Here is a 17,517-nt window from a genome sequence, read left to right on the forward strand (position 1 = left end):
GTTTGCTTTTCTTTATACAACTCAGGACCACCTGTCCAGGGGTGGTACTGTCCACAGTGGACTGGGCCCTCCCATATCAATCATTAATCAAGAACTTGCCTACCGGCTACAGGCCAATCTGATGGAGGCAGTTCCTCAATGGTTCCTTCTTTCCAAGTGACCTAGCTTGTGTCAAGTTGACAAAAAACTAACTAGCACAAGAGTGGGAAAAGTCACCACCTGGCTATTCGTGGCAGATGACTATGTCAAAACTGAAGCTGAAGAGAGGTCACAGGGTCATGTACAGAGACTCAAGAGAGCCTCCATTCCACCCAGGGGTTATATCCCTGTTGGTGACTTCTCCTGGTGACACATGGACATTAGTAACTTTTTACTGTAGACTGGGTACCTATTTCAGGATAGAAACATGATTGCATCCAGTGAGACCAGGGTTACTTACTAGAACATGGGTGAATGACTCAACGGTAGCTGTATCACCAGCTAGCCCACCCCAGCATAGGTGATGGCTCCAGAATGCTCTGCTCCCAAATCGCCCTGTAGAACTTGAAGGTACCTCTGCTCCAGAGAGTTTCCTCCTCCAGACCAGTGGTCTCTGTTTAGGTAACCTCTGGAAGAAGCCTTGTGAATCTTGGAGTTTCCAATATTCCGAAGTTTCCTGAGTCTTATGAAGCTCCCTCCTGCATTCTGGAGGGGATGTTTCAAGTCAAAGGAGCTACACCATAGTGTGCAGCCCTATGAATGTCTCCTGGGTCTCTTTTGTTCTCCCTTCAGAAGACCACCTTGTGGTCCTACTTGCTTCTCTGTTGCTGTGATAAACACCATGACCAGAAGCAACTTGGGAATGGAAGGGTTTGTATAAGCTCACACGCTCACAATCATGAAGGAAAGTCAGGGAAAGAAGTCAAGGCAGGAACCAGAAAGCAGGAACTGAAGCAGAGGCTATGGGAAGAGGCTGCTTCCTGGTTAGCTCTCCATGGCTCACTCAGCCTGATTTCTTATAGCACCCAAGACCCCCTGCCCAGGAGTGACATCATTCACAGTGAACTGAGCCCTCCCAAAACAATCATTGATAAGAAAATTCCCCCACAGACTTTTTCATGGAGACATAGTCTCAATTGAGATTCCCTCTTCCCATATGCTCCTATCTATGTCCAGTTGACAAAAAACAAAAGACAAATAAACAAACAACAACAAAAAAAAACCAAACTAAACAAGAAAACCATAACAACAAGAAAATACCCCAGCACACTTGTCCTCTCTGCCCATATGGGGAATTCCACCTTCTCCCTAAGCCCTTCCTTTCTGGACGCCTGTGCCCTTCTCATTCTTATCCTTAGTGCTCTTGGAATACCACACTCCCAAGAACTGGTCACATGCCAGGCCCATTCACTCCATCAGTGAGGGCCCACCTACCTGTCCCAGAGCCCCATTAGGTATGAGTGTATGTGAAAGGCTGCCATTTCTCCTAATGGAGCCCTATGCTCCATTACCAATGCTGGCTTCATTCTGGGGCAGAAGTGGCCTTCCTGGGGCTGGGGTCTCAGTGGATCAAGGCAGTGATAGTAAAAAGCAACCTAGCAGCAGCTAGTGGCCATGCCCAACAGGTGACCAGACTGTCTTCCATCCACAGGAGGAAAGGGCCCCCTCTACCCCTGACCGGCTCTTTAAGATCGTGTTTGTGGGTGACTCTGCTGTAGGGAAGACATCCTTCCTGAGAAGACTCTGTGAGGCCCGCTTCTCCCCAGGCATGGCGGCCACTGTGGGTGAGTTCTCTCAGGGAGGTAATGAAGGGATGATGGGAGGAATGGTGGCACTGACTGCTCAGCAGAGGGCTTAGAGGAGCAAGGAAGAGCCCATCTCTCCTGACACTGCTGAGCTGCTAAGCTCATGGTGTATGGGTGGGGTGGGCTGGGAGGGGAAGGAAGGAAGTGCGTATTAGGGAGTTGAGGTTGGCAAAAGTGAGTTTAAGGTCTTTGGTCCCCTTTATGAGTCCTGATCCAGGTTTTGCTACTTCTGCCTCACTTAAAAAAAATCATATGTAAGTACTTATGTATGTATGCATGCAGACATGGATTACATGTGTTTGTGTGTGTCTCTGTGTGTGTGTGTGAAACATGCATACACATGACAACACATATAAGAAAGTCAGAAAACAACATGTGAGGGGTGGTTCTGTCCTTTCACTGTGTGGGTTTGGGGGTCAGACTCCAGTTGTCAGGCAAGTCCTTTGACCACAGATCCATCCCACCAGCCCTCTGCTCCGGTTTCAATCAACAGGGCCCTGAACCTTTGTGCTCCCCCAGATCTGATGGGAACTCCCCCAGAGCCATACCCTACCATGCCACCTATGGCATGCTCCTGCCTGCCTTGTCCTTAGGTTAGTGGACACACATGTTCCCAGCACCCTGCAAGGCTTCTTTTACCCACTGACTTGGCCTTGTCTTGTATCCCCGCTCTGTTGGGAGTCTGCAGGAATTAGCTGTAGGAACGTACTGGGTTTGGCTGCCATGAGATGACACTGGCTGAGTGTGTTCCCACTTAGGGATACTATTTTACTCAAAGAGAGGTTTATAATTGTTCCACCCAGATCTGCAAATGTCGCTGGAGTGCGTGGTGGGTTCAAGGACATGTCAACCTCTCAACTTCTACCAAGCTGACTCACTCAACAAAAGGTGGCGTGTGACTGTGCCGAGCTCCTTTAGCTGAGCTGATGAGCCAACTGCACTTGTCAATGGAGTATCTGCCGTTGTCACCTGTCTTCACATTGTGAGAAGCTTGATAGATTGAGAAACTGGGGTCCAGAGAGATGAGGAACCTTAGCATCAGTGCCGACACTCCCCAGGAGACATTGCCTAGATGGTAGCCTAACAGTGTTGCACTGTGTGCATGTAGCAACCCATGAGTGGTAGGTCCCTCTTCTGCCTTTAGAAGTGGGAAGAGGTTGGGGGCAGAACAGGCTGGGATGGTTCCGTGGGACATAAGAAATCCTCATTCTTCATCCTGACTCTAATACTGACTGGCTCTGTGATCTCAAGAGCATACAATCCCACTTTGCTCTTTGATATGTGAAAAAGAAAGGATTTGATACTTGGTCTCCTCTCCCCCCAGTGTTTCTAAGGCCTGGTCTCTGTTTAGACCATCCATACCACTGGTGTCTGACAAACTAGTTCTTCAGGACAAATGACCTAAGCCTCAGGGCCTCTCCTGGGGAGATATGGCCTTTCCCCCTCACCCTGAACTGGCTCCTCCACTGTCTTAATTAGGGTTTTACTGCTGTGAACAGACACCATGACCAAGACAAGTCATAAAAAACAACATTTAATTGGGGCTGGCTTACAGGTTCAGAGGTTCAGTCCATTATCATCAAGGTGGGGGCATGGCAGTATCCAGGCAGTCATGGCACAGGAGGAGTTGAGAGTTCTATGTCTTCATCCAAAGGCTGCTAGTGGAAGACTGACTTCCAGGCAACTAGGGTGAGGATCTTATACCCACACCCACAGTGACACACCCATTCCAACCAGGTCACACCTTCAGATGGTGCCACTCCCTGGTCCAAGGATATACAAACCATCACATCCACCATCTTTCCTTCCCATGGTCTCTTCCTACGTGCTTCAGTTCCCTGTTCCTACTGATGAGCCTTTTCTTGTGCTGTTACATCTTGTACAAGAATGCCCTGGGATTGTACTGGAAATGTACTGGGTTGCCCTCCAACTCCTGCATTACTTCACATAAAGTCGGAGGGTATCCAAGTCCAGAGCATCAGACACGAAACAGGGCAGACACTGGTTCCAAACCCAGGAGAGTCTGACCTAGCTTGCCTTTGAGAAGAATCCAGCATGCTAACCATGGAGAGGTGCCACTGTGGCTATAGGCAAGGCAGGCAGGATGGCTTTCCTGGAGGGTGCTCCAGTGTGGGTCTCACAAGTCGGGGTTCTATCATGGGCTCATGGTAACTGAGGAAATGTCTTTCGAGTCCCCAGGCACATCTCTAAGTCACATGGCTCTCTTGACAGTGGGGTCAAGTCCAGTTCCACTTTTAACCCCAGGCCTGATATAGAAGGCTCTGAGGAAGAGGAAGACTGATCCATTTGTGCTTCCCAGGAGACCACTGCACACTGTGGGAAACAGCTACACTTTAGAAGAGGCCTGTCATAGCTCAGGTTTCTGTTGCTGTGAAGAGACACCATGACCACAGCAACTCATACAAAGAAAAAAACATTTAATTGGGGTTGTGGTTCAGAGGTTTAGTTCATTACTGCCATGCCAAGAAACATGGTGGCACACAGGCAGACATGGTGCTGGACAGGAAGTTGAATTCTACATCTTAATTTGAAGGCAGCAGAAGAGACAGCTTTGAGCTTGAGTTTCTGAACCCTCAAAGCCCACCCCCACAGTGACATACTTCCTCCACCAAGGCCACACCTACTCCAACAATGTCATACCTCCTTATAGCATGCTCTCCATGGGCCAAGTATTTAAACCATGAATCTAAGGGGCCATTCCTATTCCAGCCCCACAAGGACAAACTAAAGGTCCCAACCTAGGTCCTTCCTTCACCATGGGTCCCAAACACAACAGAGTAACAACTGGGCAAGTGCTAAAGCCATTAATGTGCCTTGCTTTGTCCTGCCTACGAGCAACTCTCACACCAGCCAGCAAAATGATTTCCTTTGGGGATTATGCGACATGGAAGAGTCACAGTTTCCCAAGGCCACAGCAGCCTGACCCCAATCCAGAGCTCTGGCCAACCCCATGTCCAGAGCAGCAGGTATGATTCCACTCAGTAACAGATACGGGATTCTTCTTCTGAACTCACCTCTGTGCCTTGGGGTGGCTTTCTGGTCTCCCACTCTCCACAAGAACATGATGTGTTGACCCCTCACCTGTATGTACTATGAGGTACAACTCATGGGTCCTACCTACTCCACCTCAGGACCCCGCTTGATCCTTCCAGAGCAGCTGTTTGGGCCTCTGGGGACCTTCAAATATCAAATGACAATTTTCGTGGAACCTGGAGCTGGAAAGACCCTTGGAAATGTTCTCTTTGCATCCAGCTAGATAGTGAGGGACAGAGGCCCGCAGTCAGAGTGAGCATCAGAGAACAGACCTCCCCCCTGCAGCCAGGACTCCTGCCCAGCGCTCAGGCTCCATGTTGCTTCATAACCATCCTGGTTTGTTTTTGTTTGTTTGTTGTTTTGGTTTTCTGTTGGTTTGTTTGGTTTGTTTTGTTTTTCAAGACAGGGTTTTTCTGTGTAGCCCTGGCTGTCCTAGAACTCACTTTGTAGACCAGGCGGGCCTCGAGCTCAGAAATCTGCCTACCTCTGCCTCCCAAACTGGCATTAAAGGTGTGAGCCACGATGATAACGTCTCTATTTTACTCACAGCCTGTTCTCTCTTGACCACCCCCTTACCTTGTGCTCTGAAGCCTCTCAGGGTTCTTCTGCACCTTGTGCACATATATGTCCTGCATACCTCCTATCCTACCCTCCCTGAGTCGTGACAGCCTGGCCTGACTTCTCCAAAAAGGCTGATGTCACCTTCCTGGGACCCTTCAGCTCAATTTTAGCTCAGACCACTGCTGTAGCACTTCAGCCATCAGGACTAATCAGGTCGCACATTGAAGTATGTCTCAAGGTCATCCTTGAATGTTCCAGTAGAACTTAGAGATTGTGAACCTCCAATGTGGTTCCTTCAAACCTCCAACTCCCTCAGCATTCAAGAACTGAACCTCTAAAAGTGAAGTGGAGTGATGTCCTCAAGGTCATACCACTGGGCATTGGCATTGGCAGAGCATGGGCGTCCTTGGGCTTGCACCTTCAAAGTTCCTCATGGCCTTAACTCATTTATTCCAGGCCCCTTGGCCCCTTGCTATGCTATTTGCTTCTTCTGTTGAGCGAACTCTTGTTTTCCTGCCATGTGTCTGGATGCTGCTGTCACTGCATCCTTACCTTGTGCTATTCTTGTGCTCTCTGGCTGCACACCCAGCCTCTATGGCCTTGCTTATGTGCTTCTCCAGCTGCCTCTTTGATGCTGCAAAAAGAAATGCCCTTCAAGGCCAGTGAGGACTCCTACCATCTAACCACAACCCAGAACACATCTGTCTAGCCCTCTGTCTACCCTGCTCCCTGCAAAATGAAGACCTTGTCTATCTTCTAGCAAGCAACCAAGAAGGCAGAGATGGCTTGCTGGAGACAGCCGAGATCAGCTGCCCCCAGCAACATCCACTTGCCCTCTCTCAGTTTTCCATGCCAGCAAGAGAAAGCTCTGTTCTTGGGACTGCAGGCTCTCTGAGTGGTTTCAGGTCTGGCCCTGCCAGTGCAATCAATATCCACAGGTGGTTGCTCAAAAGTAGTGAGAACACAGGAAGGAGGGCTTCTCCAAAGGGAAGGATAGCCCTCCCTCTCATGCTTTTAACTAAGAAGAAAACCTGCCCCTGGCTCAGCAGCTAGCAGTTGTCATCTGTTTGATGGGTGCACATGGCCATGGGCTGCCTGGGCAAAGGGGAGCTCTAGGAAGCTGATGCTCCTGGTAAGGATGCTGGAAATGGAGGGAGGAGCCTCATGATAGCTGCCAGCCCAGGGATGAGAGGAACCTTGATGGCAGTTTCTCATCCATGGGGTGTGTGTGTGGCATGCATGTGTCTTCAAAGGCATGCAAATTGTAACCCTCATGGATGTCTTCAGAACACTGAAGGATGGAGACATATATAAAAGTATAGTACAAGCATTCTACTCTTTTTCTGATCCCAGATGAATCCATTCCTGTCTCTGTCCCTGTCTATGAAGCAAAGGGCCTGAGGTGAACTTTAACACGTCATGCCTCTTTCTGTAACTGCCAAGTATCTGCTGTGCCTTCCCAAGCTTCTGACCCTTGCTCTGCTCCCTGCAGTGTAAGAACCTCCTGGGTCTGCGTGAAAGGGGAAAGGGATGCCTTCAAGTTCTGCAACCAGAAGCCATAAATAATAAGGCTTTAAAAAACACCTTTGCATGCTCACAGTCAGCTATTGGATGGATCACAGGGCCCCCAATGGAGGAGCTAGAGAAAGTACCCAAGGAGCTAAAGGGAACTGCAACCCCATAGGTGGAACATTATTATGAACTAACCAGTACCCCAGAGCTCTTGACTCTAGCTGCATTTGTATCAAAAGATGGCCTAGTCGGCCATCACTGGAAAGAGAGGCCCATTGGACTTGCCAACTTTATATGTCCCAGTACAGGGGAATGCCAGGGCCAAGGGGTGGGGGACTGGGGGGGGGGAGTGTATTGGGGACTTTTTGGATAGCATTGGAAATGTAATTGAGGAAAATACCTAATTAAAAAAAAAAAGAAAAAAAAACACCTTTGCATTTGTTTAGTATTCTTAAGGCCACAGGACAGAGGACGGTCTATGAAAGGGATGTCCAACCCTTGACCAGAGATCCATGTGTGCCCTGTGATAGCTGTGAATGTGACCCAACACCAAACTGTAAACTTCTTAAAGCATTACCTCATTTTGTGTGTGAGTGTGTGTGTGTGAGTGAGTGTGTGTGTGTGTGTGTGTGTGAGAGAGAGAGAGAGAGAGAGAGACTTGTGTGTGTGTGTGCATCACATTGTATATTCCCCATTGTATTTCATGTATGTCCTGAGACAATTATTCATCTTACAGTATGACTCAGAGAAGCCATAAGGTTGGACAATCCCTAGAAGAACCTGTGTTGAGATTTTCAACTCTGACAGCTGCTGGGAATTCAGAGTGCCTGTCACTAACCTGTCCCTGCTCCTCTGGGCAGTCCAGCCTAGGAAGGGTCACATAACTGGAGAGATGATCATGAATGGTCTGATGATCAAGAGTCCTAGACCCTACTCAAGGGTGAATACTGCCTTTGTCCCGTTCTCCCACTTCCTCTCTGCTCTTTCCACTGCCTGCCAACCCCTCCCCTCCTCCCTCTGCTCCTCCTCCTCTTGTCCTCCTCTTCAAACTCCTCCTCCACACACCTTTGGGTTATTGGATAGAAATATTTTAGTATTCTTGGATACTTTAAATATGCTTTGATCCTTCGGTATATTTAAATTGGTTAGGGATGTCTTGAAAGTAGTTTCAACAAAAGAGAGTGAGAGGGTACTGGGGTCCTGCCCCGACATTTATTCAGGTACTGAGGTGGGAGCATTGGACAAAGGAGGAAGGCTGATGGCCTTTAACACTCTCTTGCTGTTCTGGGTGCCAGAAGCTGATGTCTTCTGGCAATTTAACTCTCTCTTGCTATTCTGGGGCCAAAAGCCAGATGGCTTCTGGCAATTAACTCTCTTGCTCTCCTGAGGCCAAAGGCTTATGGCTTCAGGCAATTGACACTTGCTGAGAGCAGCCTGGGATTAGGAAAAGAAACTTAGTTACTTGTGCTCTTTACTCTTTGTCTCAGGGGCCTCCAGCTGGCCAGGTGAGAGGCTTAGAATTTGTTGACTCTTCATGAGTCAGAGAAAGGGGAAAGAAAGGAAGAGAGAGAGAGAGAGAGAGAGAGAGAGGGAGAGAGAGAAAGAGAAGAGAAGAGAAGAGAAGAGAAGAGAAGAGAAGAGAAGAGAAGAGAAGAGAAGAAGAGAAGAAAAAGAGACCAGCAGGCACTCTCACAGACACACAGACACACACGCACACACACACACCCCGGGGTGAAGCAGAAAATGGCTACACTGAGCCTTACTTTTGCTTTCAATGTTTTTATAGCTTTTTAGACAAAGTCTTCCATATAAGAAAAAAAAATCACCCTATAGATAAAAATGTTACACAGAAGGGATTTACAGAAGAATGTAGATTATAAGGTCAAAGCAGTGTTTCATTCTATAAGCTCATTATAAGTTTAAAGCAACAGTTTCACATAGCCATGCTTTATCATGGCTCACACCCGTGACCTCATCCTTGGACCTGACCTAGAATAAATGTTGTTCTCAATCATGAATGTGTCCCGAGCCAGTTCTCTTTCCTAATGCAACTAGGTCTACTACACATGAAGCTTTACAGAGCCCTGTCTGCAGCTTTTATTCAGGGGGGGGGGGATTAAGATCACTTGTATCCCTTTAGGAGTTCTATAAGATCATTATCAGGAATTATGAAATCATACATTTGTTTAAATAGCATTATTATATGAAAGTACATCTTCATATTGATTTCTATAGGAAATCTGCCCAATAGGGTGGGTAAACACCCAGGAAATCATCAAACTATGTAATAGAGGCAGGAAAGGCATATCAGTAATGAGAATCAATCCTTGGAAGACCGCTCTGGGGGTTTTGCCTCTCAGAGCACACCCATCAGAGCCGTGCAAAACAGTGGGCTATCTTCAGACAACTTACTTGCTTGCCTTAGCCTTTCCTAGATGACTTCTGTAAAGAGGGATAAGCTACAGAGGAGGGAGGGGTTTAACCAATGAGTCATTATCCTAACCAGGAAGTCATCCACTCACTGCATGCTGCCTTTGTGCGTGGGCCATGGCATGATTTCATCCACTGTCCTAGAGGTGCATGATGACTCAGCAGGGAGCCCACAGCAAAGACAGGCTTGGTGACGTCATTAACCCCCAAGTTCAAGACAAGACCAGCACTCCAGCCTCATGTCTCCCTGTGCAGTACTCGGTCCATTTTCCCACACGATCCCCAAGGCACTACCCAGGGACTGCTCCCTGCTGGTTCTGGACAGGGTGCCCATGACCAATGCAGGGCTCACAGGATTGCTTCCCCTTGCAGGCATCGACTACCGAGTGAAGACAGTCACTGTGGACAACGCGCAGGTGGCCTTGCAGCTGTGGGATACTGCTGGGCAGGAGAGGTGAGGAGCCGCGTCCTCAGGTCCCAGGCTAGCCCGGGGCCCCCTAAGGAAGGCACGCCTCTGACAGTGGCTCTCCCATGGCAGATATCGCTGTATCAGTCAGCAGTTCTTCAGAAAGGCCGACGGTGTGGCTGTTATGTATGACCTCACAGCCAAGCAGTCCTTCCTGTCGATCCGCCAGTGGCTCAGCAGCGTGGAGGTGAGCAGCCACTTTCCCGGAAGCTCTTGAGCTTGCCAGACTCTGCTCCTCTACACACTCCCAACTTTATCCCAGGCTTGCCTGTCCATCCACGGTTCTTCCTCCCCTTTGACCCTGATGTCTGACTTCTTCCACCCAAATCTGCCCCTCTTCAGCATCTCTCAGCTGGACCACACCCTTTCTCAGCTGCCAATCTGCATGTCTCCCATTACCGAGAAAATGAAGGAATGGGACGTAAATAGATTTAAGAGTTTCTGAGACATTTGCTTAATACAGATCATTTCCCAACATTCCTGTCCCTAAAACACTTACAGACGTGAAGAACTAGATTTTGGAATGCCACGCCTTAGGTTGTCTCTTCACAGAACTAATGGAGGAGGCAAATGAATTTTGACTTTTAACATTTGTGACGTGGTTCCTCTCCTATCATCATCATCAGAACCACCACCACCATCATCATGCCCTTCCTCCTGCTCCCTTCTTCTCCACAATCCTCCCCTCTTTCATCCTACTCCCCTTCCTCCTCCCCTCTTTCAGCCTGCTCCCCTTCCTCCCAATCTACTTTATGTGATGTTGGCAGCACCAGAGGACACTCTACTGATGATCTAATCCAGTGGAGCTTTTAGACTGCGGTCCTTGGAGCCTAGAGTCACGCTGACATTTCCTAGAAAGTGGGGCAGGGCAGGGAAAGGTTCCATGCTCACAATTCAGGGCTCTGCATTCTCCTTTCTCCGTCCTGGCTGCCTAGCATTTTCCAGCTCTATACATGGGAGGTCTGCATACAATGTTGTTAGACAACAGGGATTCCCTTGAAAGTACTCAGCCCAGTATAACCTCGTGTAACCCATCACATCTCATGATGAAGAAGCTGAGCTGGCAACTTCTCCAAAACCTTTCTCTCCTACCCTAGCCTCAGACTTCCATACACGCATATCCAAGTTGGGCTGTGAGCTGGGAAGTCCTAATGTCTGGTACTGATGTCTGTGAGGGAGACAAACACGGGACTGTGCTCTGCTGTCACTGGGGGGGGGGGGTGTCAATAGTCCCTAGGGACCCCAGAGAGCTGGGATCTCTTCAGAGAGACGAGATCAAGCTGAGTGTAGTGAGCAGGAAGAAATCTGACAAGGAATCATTGCAGACTTAGCATGCGTTTGAGCCTTCTTCCTACAACCGTGTGCGGAGCCCTTGTGTGCCTCTTCCTGGTAGAAGGGGTTGTCAGCAGGCACCTCAGAGGACCCTTGACTCACCCATGGGCTTCGACACCAGGCTGAGGTGGTAAATTGTACATCGCTAACTTGGGATCATCTAAGAGTCGGTAATTTGTAGTTTGAGGCTTATCTTTTAAAACAAGTTTGACAGGAGGAGCTGACGAGCTCTTAAGGAACCCCACGTGACCCAGCCTGAGCTTTGGGCTCACCTGAACAGTTGATGGCAAGGCCCTCCCTATAGAGGAACCATTCCAGGGCCTGGAAATGCAAAAAGCATGGGAATCTCCCGGGGGTCTTATTCATAGGCAGACCACTTGAGGTTGCAGGCATAAGAAACTAGATTTCAGCTTTCTCCCAGCTTCACAGGGAGAACACTGCTGCTATTACACCCTCAAAATAGCCAGGCTTTGAGTCATTTGCAGAGCACCCCAGACCCCTCACCAAGACACTGCTGAACACGGGCCATGTGCCTGAGAGACTGGCCTAAGGAAAAGCATCCAGTTCGTGGCTCAGGGTTCAGGGACAAGTGTAGGAGTCTGTGCCAAATGGTTGCCAGTGCATTGAAGGTGTGGAAAAGAAGAATCACAGATGTAATTATTCCCCCATTCTTGAAAAGCTAAGTCATTCTGCCTTGGCAACCAGCAATCAGAGGTGTCAGGTGATAGATTAAAACTTGACACCTAATTTGATCTGAGGGGAACTGAAAATAATAAGTACTTTATATTTGTGGAGAACCTTATTTTTTTCAAAGAGCTCAGAGCACTTTGCCAACTCCCTTGCCTGAAGAAGGAGGGCGGGGGGAGCTCTAATAACAGTCTTCAGGGCTTGAAGCCTTGTTATTAACTGAATGGTGGCCAGCTGTTCCCAGTGCTGCCCCCCCCCCCCAGTCCACCTGAAGCCTGGAGAACAAGGCCTTAAATTGCTATGTTTGCCATGAATGGGAAAGATGTGGTTCAGAAGAGCTGGGGGAGGGAACAGGTGCTCGGGATAAAGAGGCTCGGCTCCCTGCAAAGGAAGTTCTTACCCTCTCAGCTCAGCCACTTCCTCCTCCTGACACTTGGGCCAACATTTCACTGAAGGATAGAGTCCTGTACTACTGGCCCCATGCAAAAGCTGCAGGGCATAGCACTGGACTTCTAGGGGACCCATGTCAGAGCAGCAATGTGCGAATGAGAGTATATAAGGACTCGTCCAGCTTGAAGGAAATCAGAGGCCTGTCACATAAGAGACCAGCTGGAGAATTACTCTCTGGCTCTTATATTATGGCCAAGATATCTAAAGAAACTGTAGGTGGAGAAAAGCTCACTTAGTCCACAGTTCCAGAGGACTGAGGGTATGGTGCCAGGGCTGGCTGGGCTCTGGCAGGACCCTCTTGGTTTATTACTCTATGGTGGGTATCATCATGGTGGAAGGCGGAGAATCATGGTGGGACAAAGAGAAGTGGAAGGGCCTGGCTTGCTCACTTTATGACAACTCTCTTACAAGAACTAAGCCAAAGCCAGGTAGTACTTGAGAGGCAGAGGCAGGTGGTTCTCTGTGAGTTTGAGGCCAGCCTGGTCTACAGAATGAGTTCAGACAAGGCTACCCAGAGAAACCCTGTCTCAAAAAGACTAATAATAATGATAACAACAACAACACTACCAACAACAACGACTAACCAGGGACTCTCAAGAATTACCTCACTCCCTTCTAAGTGATCTGAAACCTCCTGCTAGGCCCCATTTCTCCTACCTTCATCCTATTGAGAAGAGAGAGAGTCCTTGGGGGTCAGTCTCAAACAAAGAACAGGAGTGACTGCGTGGTGAGGTGGCTCTGTCCTCGCCACTCCTGTCCTGCCTCACCCTCCTAGCTCTCCCTGTACCAAGGCAGCTCCAGGATGCCTGCAGGCCTTTTATAAATATGCTTGAGCTTGGCTGAGCCATAGTCCATGATGGCTGGACTGTGAGACTCAGGAAGTCAAAGGCATCCATCCTTCCTGCCACCTCTGCATCCCCGGCCCACTTGCTAGCTTACCACCCCTGGGAGAATGGACCTAACTATTCCAATTTGGAGAAGAAACCTGTTGGGGATGACACATGCCACATTAAGGCCATGACAAACTAGACATTGAAGGTCCCTGAGAGTCTTCATCAGGCAGAGGACAACAGACCTAGATACAGAAATGTGTGGGCTGGTGTGTCTCCCAGGTCCAGGCTGTAAATCTCCAATGTCTATTCTGTTTATTGAACTTCATATTTAGTTTTTGTTTTTTAATCGTCCAGTTAGAACCATGTAAGTAGGCCTATATATTGAGGAAGTAAAAAAGAAATGGATGGAAAGGTGAATCCATATAGATCAAGCTTGAGAGGCCCAGCTAGAACCCTGGGACATTCTGCTTGTCTTCATGTGCCCCATGCTACATCTGCTAATGCATAGGTGAATTTGTCGCTTTTCCAGACCTTCTTGCTCCAGCCTCAAAGTAGAACGATTCTTCAACCATAGAGGTTCTGGCCCACTCTCTCTCCCTTCCTGGTTGCAGGCAAAATCTCAGTCTGTGATCTTTGTCCTTCGTGACAATGTACAGCAGGGAGCAAAAAATAGCAGTTTGATTTTTCCCCCCACATTCCAAGCTGAACTTGAAGTGCTGGCAGTTTAAAATGAACTATACAAATAAGTCTTGTTTTGACTCATCGTCCAGGGGGGTGGATAAATATGGAAACCCTCAAGATATAATTTTGCAGTCATTTTTTCTTAGCATAACGGCATGCTTTAATGTGCTGAGGAAAAAAAATATTTTCTGGCTTCAGAGAAACAGTGTTCTCCCAGCTAAGTGCTTCTTCATGCCTCCAGCAAACAGATATTCACACATACACATTCACACATGTGCACATGCGCATGCACCCACATGCACACTCGTGCACGCACGCACGCACACACACACACACACACACACCAGCTCAACCCAGCAGCTGTGCACCCTGGACTGAGTGACAGTCCTCTGCTGAGCTGACAGCTCTTATTCTGTAAAGTTAGAGACGGGTGATCTTAAATTTCAACAAATTTATCTTCCATTGCACTCAAATATGGGGAAAGGCAACCGTGGCAATCAAAAGTGTAGAGAGATTTCTCTGTTAGAACGTTCTAGAACAGAGGCTTTTCAGAAAGCCTGTTTTAAAGATCAGAGAAGAGCAACTCAGAGAATGGGAGCTACTAGAAGAATCATCCAGAGGGAAGGTAGCAGTGCCCAGTCTCCTAGGGGCAGATTGGGTGCCTGACCAGTGAGCTAAGGCCTATCAAACTGGCCTGTGGTGCTATTCTGACATTCTCGAGCATTATCAACAGCAGAGGATCCATTATACATGCTCATCCAAGACTCCCAGGCTTAGCAGAAGTACACATCTTTCAAAAGGAGGTATCCTGCTGGAGGCATAACATAGTGGCAAAGTCCTAGCCCTGCATGGGAAAGACCCTGTGTTCCATTTTCCAGCACCAAAATAACGATAAATTTGAAACACTGTGGAAAGTGTTGCCACATCCAATAGGTAATTATGTGTCTCTTTGTACCGAGTAGTACCAGACAGGCAGAAAACCTAGTTAGAAATAACGAAGGCATAAACCTCAGGCAGGTAGTTCAGGAGTCAGGGATGATCCCAACACAGACATCCAAAGCCAAGCCTCCTCATGACTCTGTGGGTGACAAGGACTTGTCACAGTTAGCACACCCCCTGGCCTTGTGTAGTCTCATTTGTCTTGGAGCTGGGCCTTGTTCTTCATCTTCAGAGCAGCCCACAGAGGGAAAGCAAGCTATCCAGAGTGTCTGTGCAACAGATGAGCAAGCAAAAGATGGAAATGGGATGCAGCTGGGCACTTGACTATTTCTCTGCACTTTCCAAACTCACCCCTTTCTCTCTCTAGGAATGGCTCTCAAGGAAGTTTGCCCTTCTCCCCCAGAGCAGTGTGCCCTTTGATCTGCTGAGAGTACATATCAGGCTTGAGACGTGGGCCCCACCCATCCTACTCAGACACTCAGTGTCGATGGACATCCCCTTTGTGAGGCAGAGAGTTGCTGCCATAACCCATTCCACCGACTGATAAAACCGGAGTCGGTGTTCTGTCCCAAGATTCCAGCACTGATGCTCATATTTTCAGAGTTTCCATGTCAAGAAAATCCCACAGACCTTAGTCATTCCTCACACATAAGTCTACAAATATATCTTTCTCGTGTGCTCTAAACAGCAAGTCTTTTGGCCCAGTTCCCTGCATCCTCCTCTCTCCTTCCTTTTCTGAGGAAAGCTCTTTGCATAAGTATTCTGTTGCCGGAGCTGTCACAGGATGGATTGGGGCATTCCCATTAACTAACACTCAGCTAATAGGGATACCAGCAGCCTGTATTTGCTGTTAACTGGGTTTCTCACTTTGGAATAAGTGAACGATGGTACAATTTACTTATCAACTACCCATGTGATTTAATTTATTCTGGTGGGTCAGAAGACAGGAGACATCATTGTGAACATAAATTACTCTCTTCCCAGCGGGTGCCATTTTTAGAGTGTTCTATTTATAGTAACGTTCTGAGGAGCATGTTCCTAGAAATGTGAGTCTGGACAAAAAGGTCAGAGAATGATGGACCCGTGTGCTAAGTGGCCTTCATCTCTCTCACTTTGTGGCCAGATGTTCCTCTGTGGCCCCCTGAGCCTGGCATCCCCATTTAGCAAATGAGAATTACTTTCCCCTACGGAGCTGCAGTAAAAACAAATGTGTGGATTAAGGACACATGGAGGATTTCATTTCAGAGGTAATTGCATTTAAACTTTAAAACAGGTGTTCTGATCAGAAGGACTTTGGCCATTTGCCTGAGATGCTGGGACAAAGCAGTGGGACATTGTGGTGACGCCGTAACTTAGGCTTATAAGTGTCGACTATTCCACAGCCCCTCTGTTCAGCAAAACGCTCAGCTCCAGTGAATAACTATTCGTTACCAAATTATGATTAAAAGCCCCTAATTAAATATTCCACAAAGTAAAAATAACAACCTCCTTAAACGTGAATGCTACCATACTTACTGCATGGCTGTGAGTCTCAGGACCGTTGTTCTGCCGTTGAGTACGTACACATTAGCAAACCTTTTTTCAGATAGGGTAGAGTCCCCAGGATATGGTGGATATCCTACACCCACCATAAGAGATCATGTGGTTGTCACCTTGCATGAAGTCATCACTTCTGGCCAGAGAAGTAGAGCTGCCACGGCGCATAGCTCTTCCTTAAGCTGGGCCTTCTTGGGAGTCCAAGTGACATGAGTCTCCACAGCGCTTGCCCCCAATTAGGCTCACAGCAGCCACTTAGGAGCTCTTTGGCCCAGTCCCATGGCTCAGATTCAGATGCCCCCCCCCCCCACAACCTCCGGGAGCTCACATGTCACAGAAGCTCAAGATACCATTTCTCATCCAAGGAGCCAGAGAGCCCCTCTAGCCTCCGCTGACTGGTATCTGAGGTTTAGACTGGCTCTGGTCACTTAGCAAGGCTTTCAGTGGTACTGAAAGCCATGGGAAGAATGCACAGTCCCTTGGGGTCCACAGCCCTCTTGGTGTCCTTACTGTCCATAGCCCTGCCAGCTCCTCTTCAGCACAGGTGGGAAATCAATGGGCTTTCTACAAGAGCCAAAGAGGGTGGAGAAAGGGCCATTGCATGGGTGGGGGTGGGGTGGAACAGAGATGGACTCTGCAGTGACAGGGATCTTACCCTCATTACTGGGCTAACTCTCACATGAGCCTGGATCTTTCCAGGCAGCCCTGTGAGGCAACTATCTGGCTTCATCCAGGTGGGCTTCTCTCAGTGGAGGGATGATCTGTTCTGCAGGAAGCTGTGGGAGACCGAATTCCTGTTCTGCTGCTGGGCAATAAACTTGACAATGAGAAGGAGCGGGAAGTGCCCCGGGGTCTGGGAGAGCAACTCGCCAAGGTAAAAAGCCCAAATTTCTCTCTTTCAAGACAGGGTGGGAACCCCCAGCATTCAGGAGTAAGCCCAAGAGTTCCTTGGTGGGAACTTATGGAAGCCCTGTTGAAGGGAGGCAGTTGCACAGATGGGTGTCTTGGCATCTTGGGTCTGGGGCGTGTACAACTGCACAGAGAGGTGCAGATGTGGGACCGGGCTGCTTGGGGAGCACCAGGCAGGAAACCTGTCCTAAAGCCTCTTGTGTGGAGCGTGGGATTCCAAGTCCTGAGAAAGCAGGTGAGTTCTCCTTCTAATCATGCTCTGATTCTGAAATGTCACTATCTGTATCTCCGCTTGATCCCCTTTGAGGATGGGAACCTCACCATCCACCAGGCAGCAGTGTGG

The 17,517-nt window shown here is 48.5% G+C and overlaps 1 protein-coding gene across 1 annotated transcript in view; it reads left to right on the plus strand.

Annotated features, from left to right (window-relative positions):
- The window catches only part of Cracr2a (calcium release activated channel regulator 2A), a 109,328-nt gene that overhangs the window by 87,824 nt on the left and 3,987 nt on the right, over positions 1–17,517 (plus strand). The window contains exons 13-16 of the mRNA XM_021164192.2: positions 1,631–1,763; positions 9,714–9,795; positions 9,880–9,994; positions 17,038–17,139. Of these exons, the coding sequence (XP_021019851.2) occupies positions 1,631–1,763; positions 9,714–9,795; positions 9,880–9,994; positions 17,038–17,139 (432 nt within the window). The remainder of the gene's footprint in view (positions 1–1,630; positions 1,764–9,713; positions 9,796–9,879; positions 9,995–17,037; positions 17,140–17,517) is intronic.

This window comes from Mus caroli, chromosome 6 (genome assembly GCF_900094665.2).
Source record: "Mus caroli chromosome 6, CAROLI_EIJ_v1.1, whole genome shotgun sequence".
Classification (NCBI taxonomy): domain Eukaryota; kingdom Metazoa; phylum Chordata; class Mammalia; order Rodentia; family Muridae; genus Mus; species Mus caroli.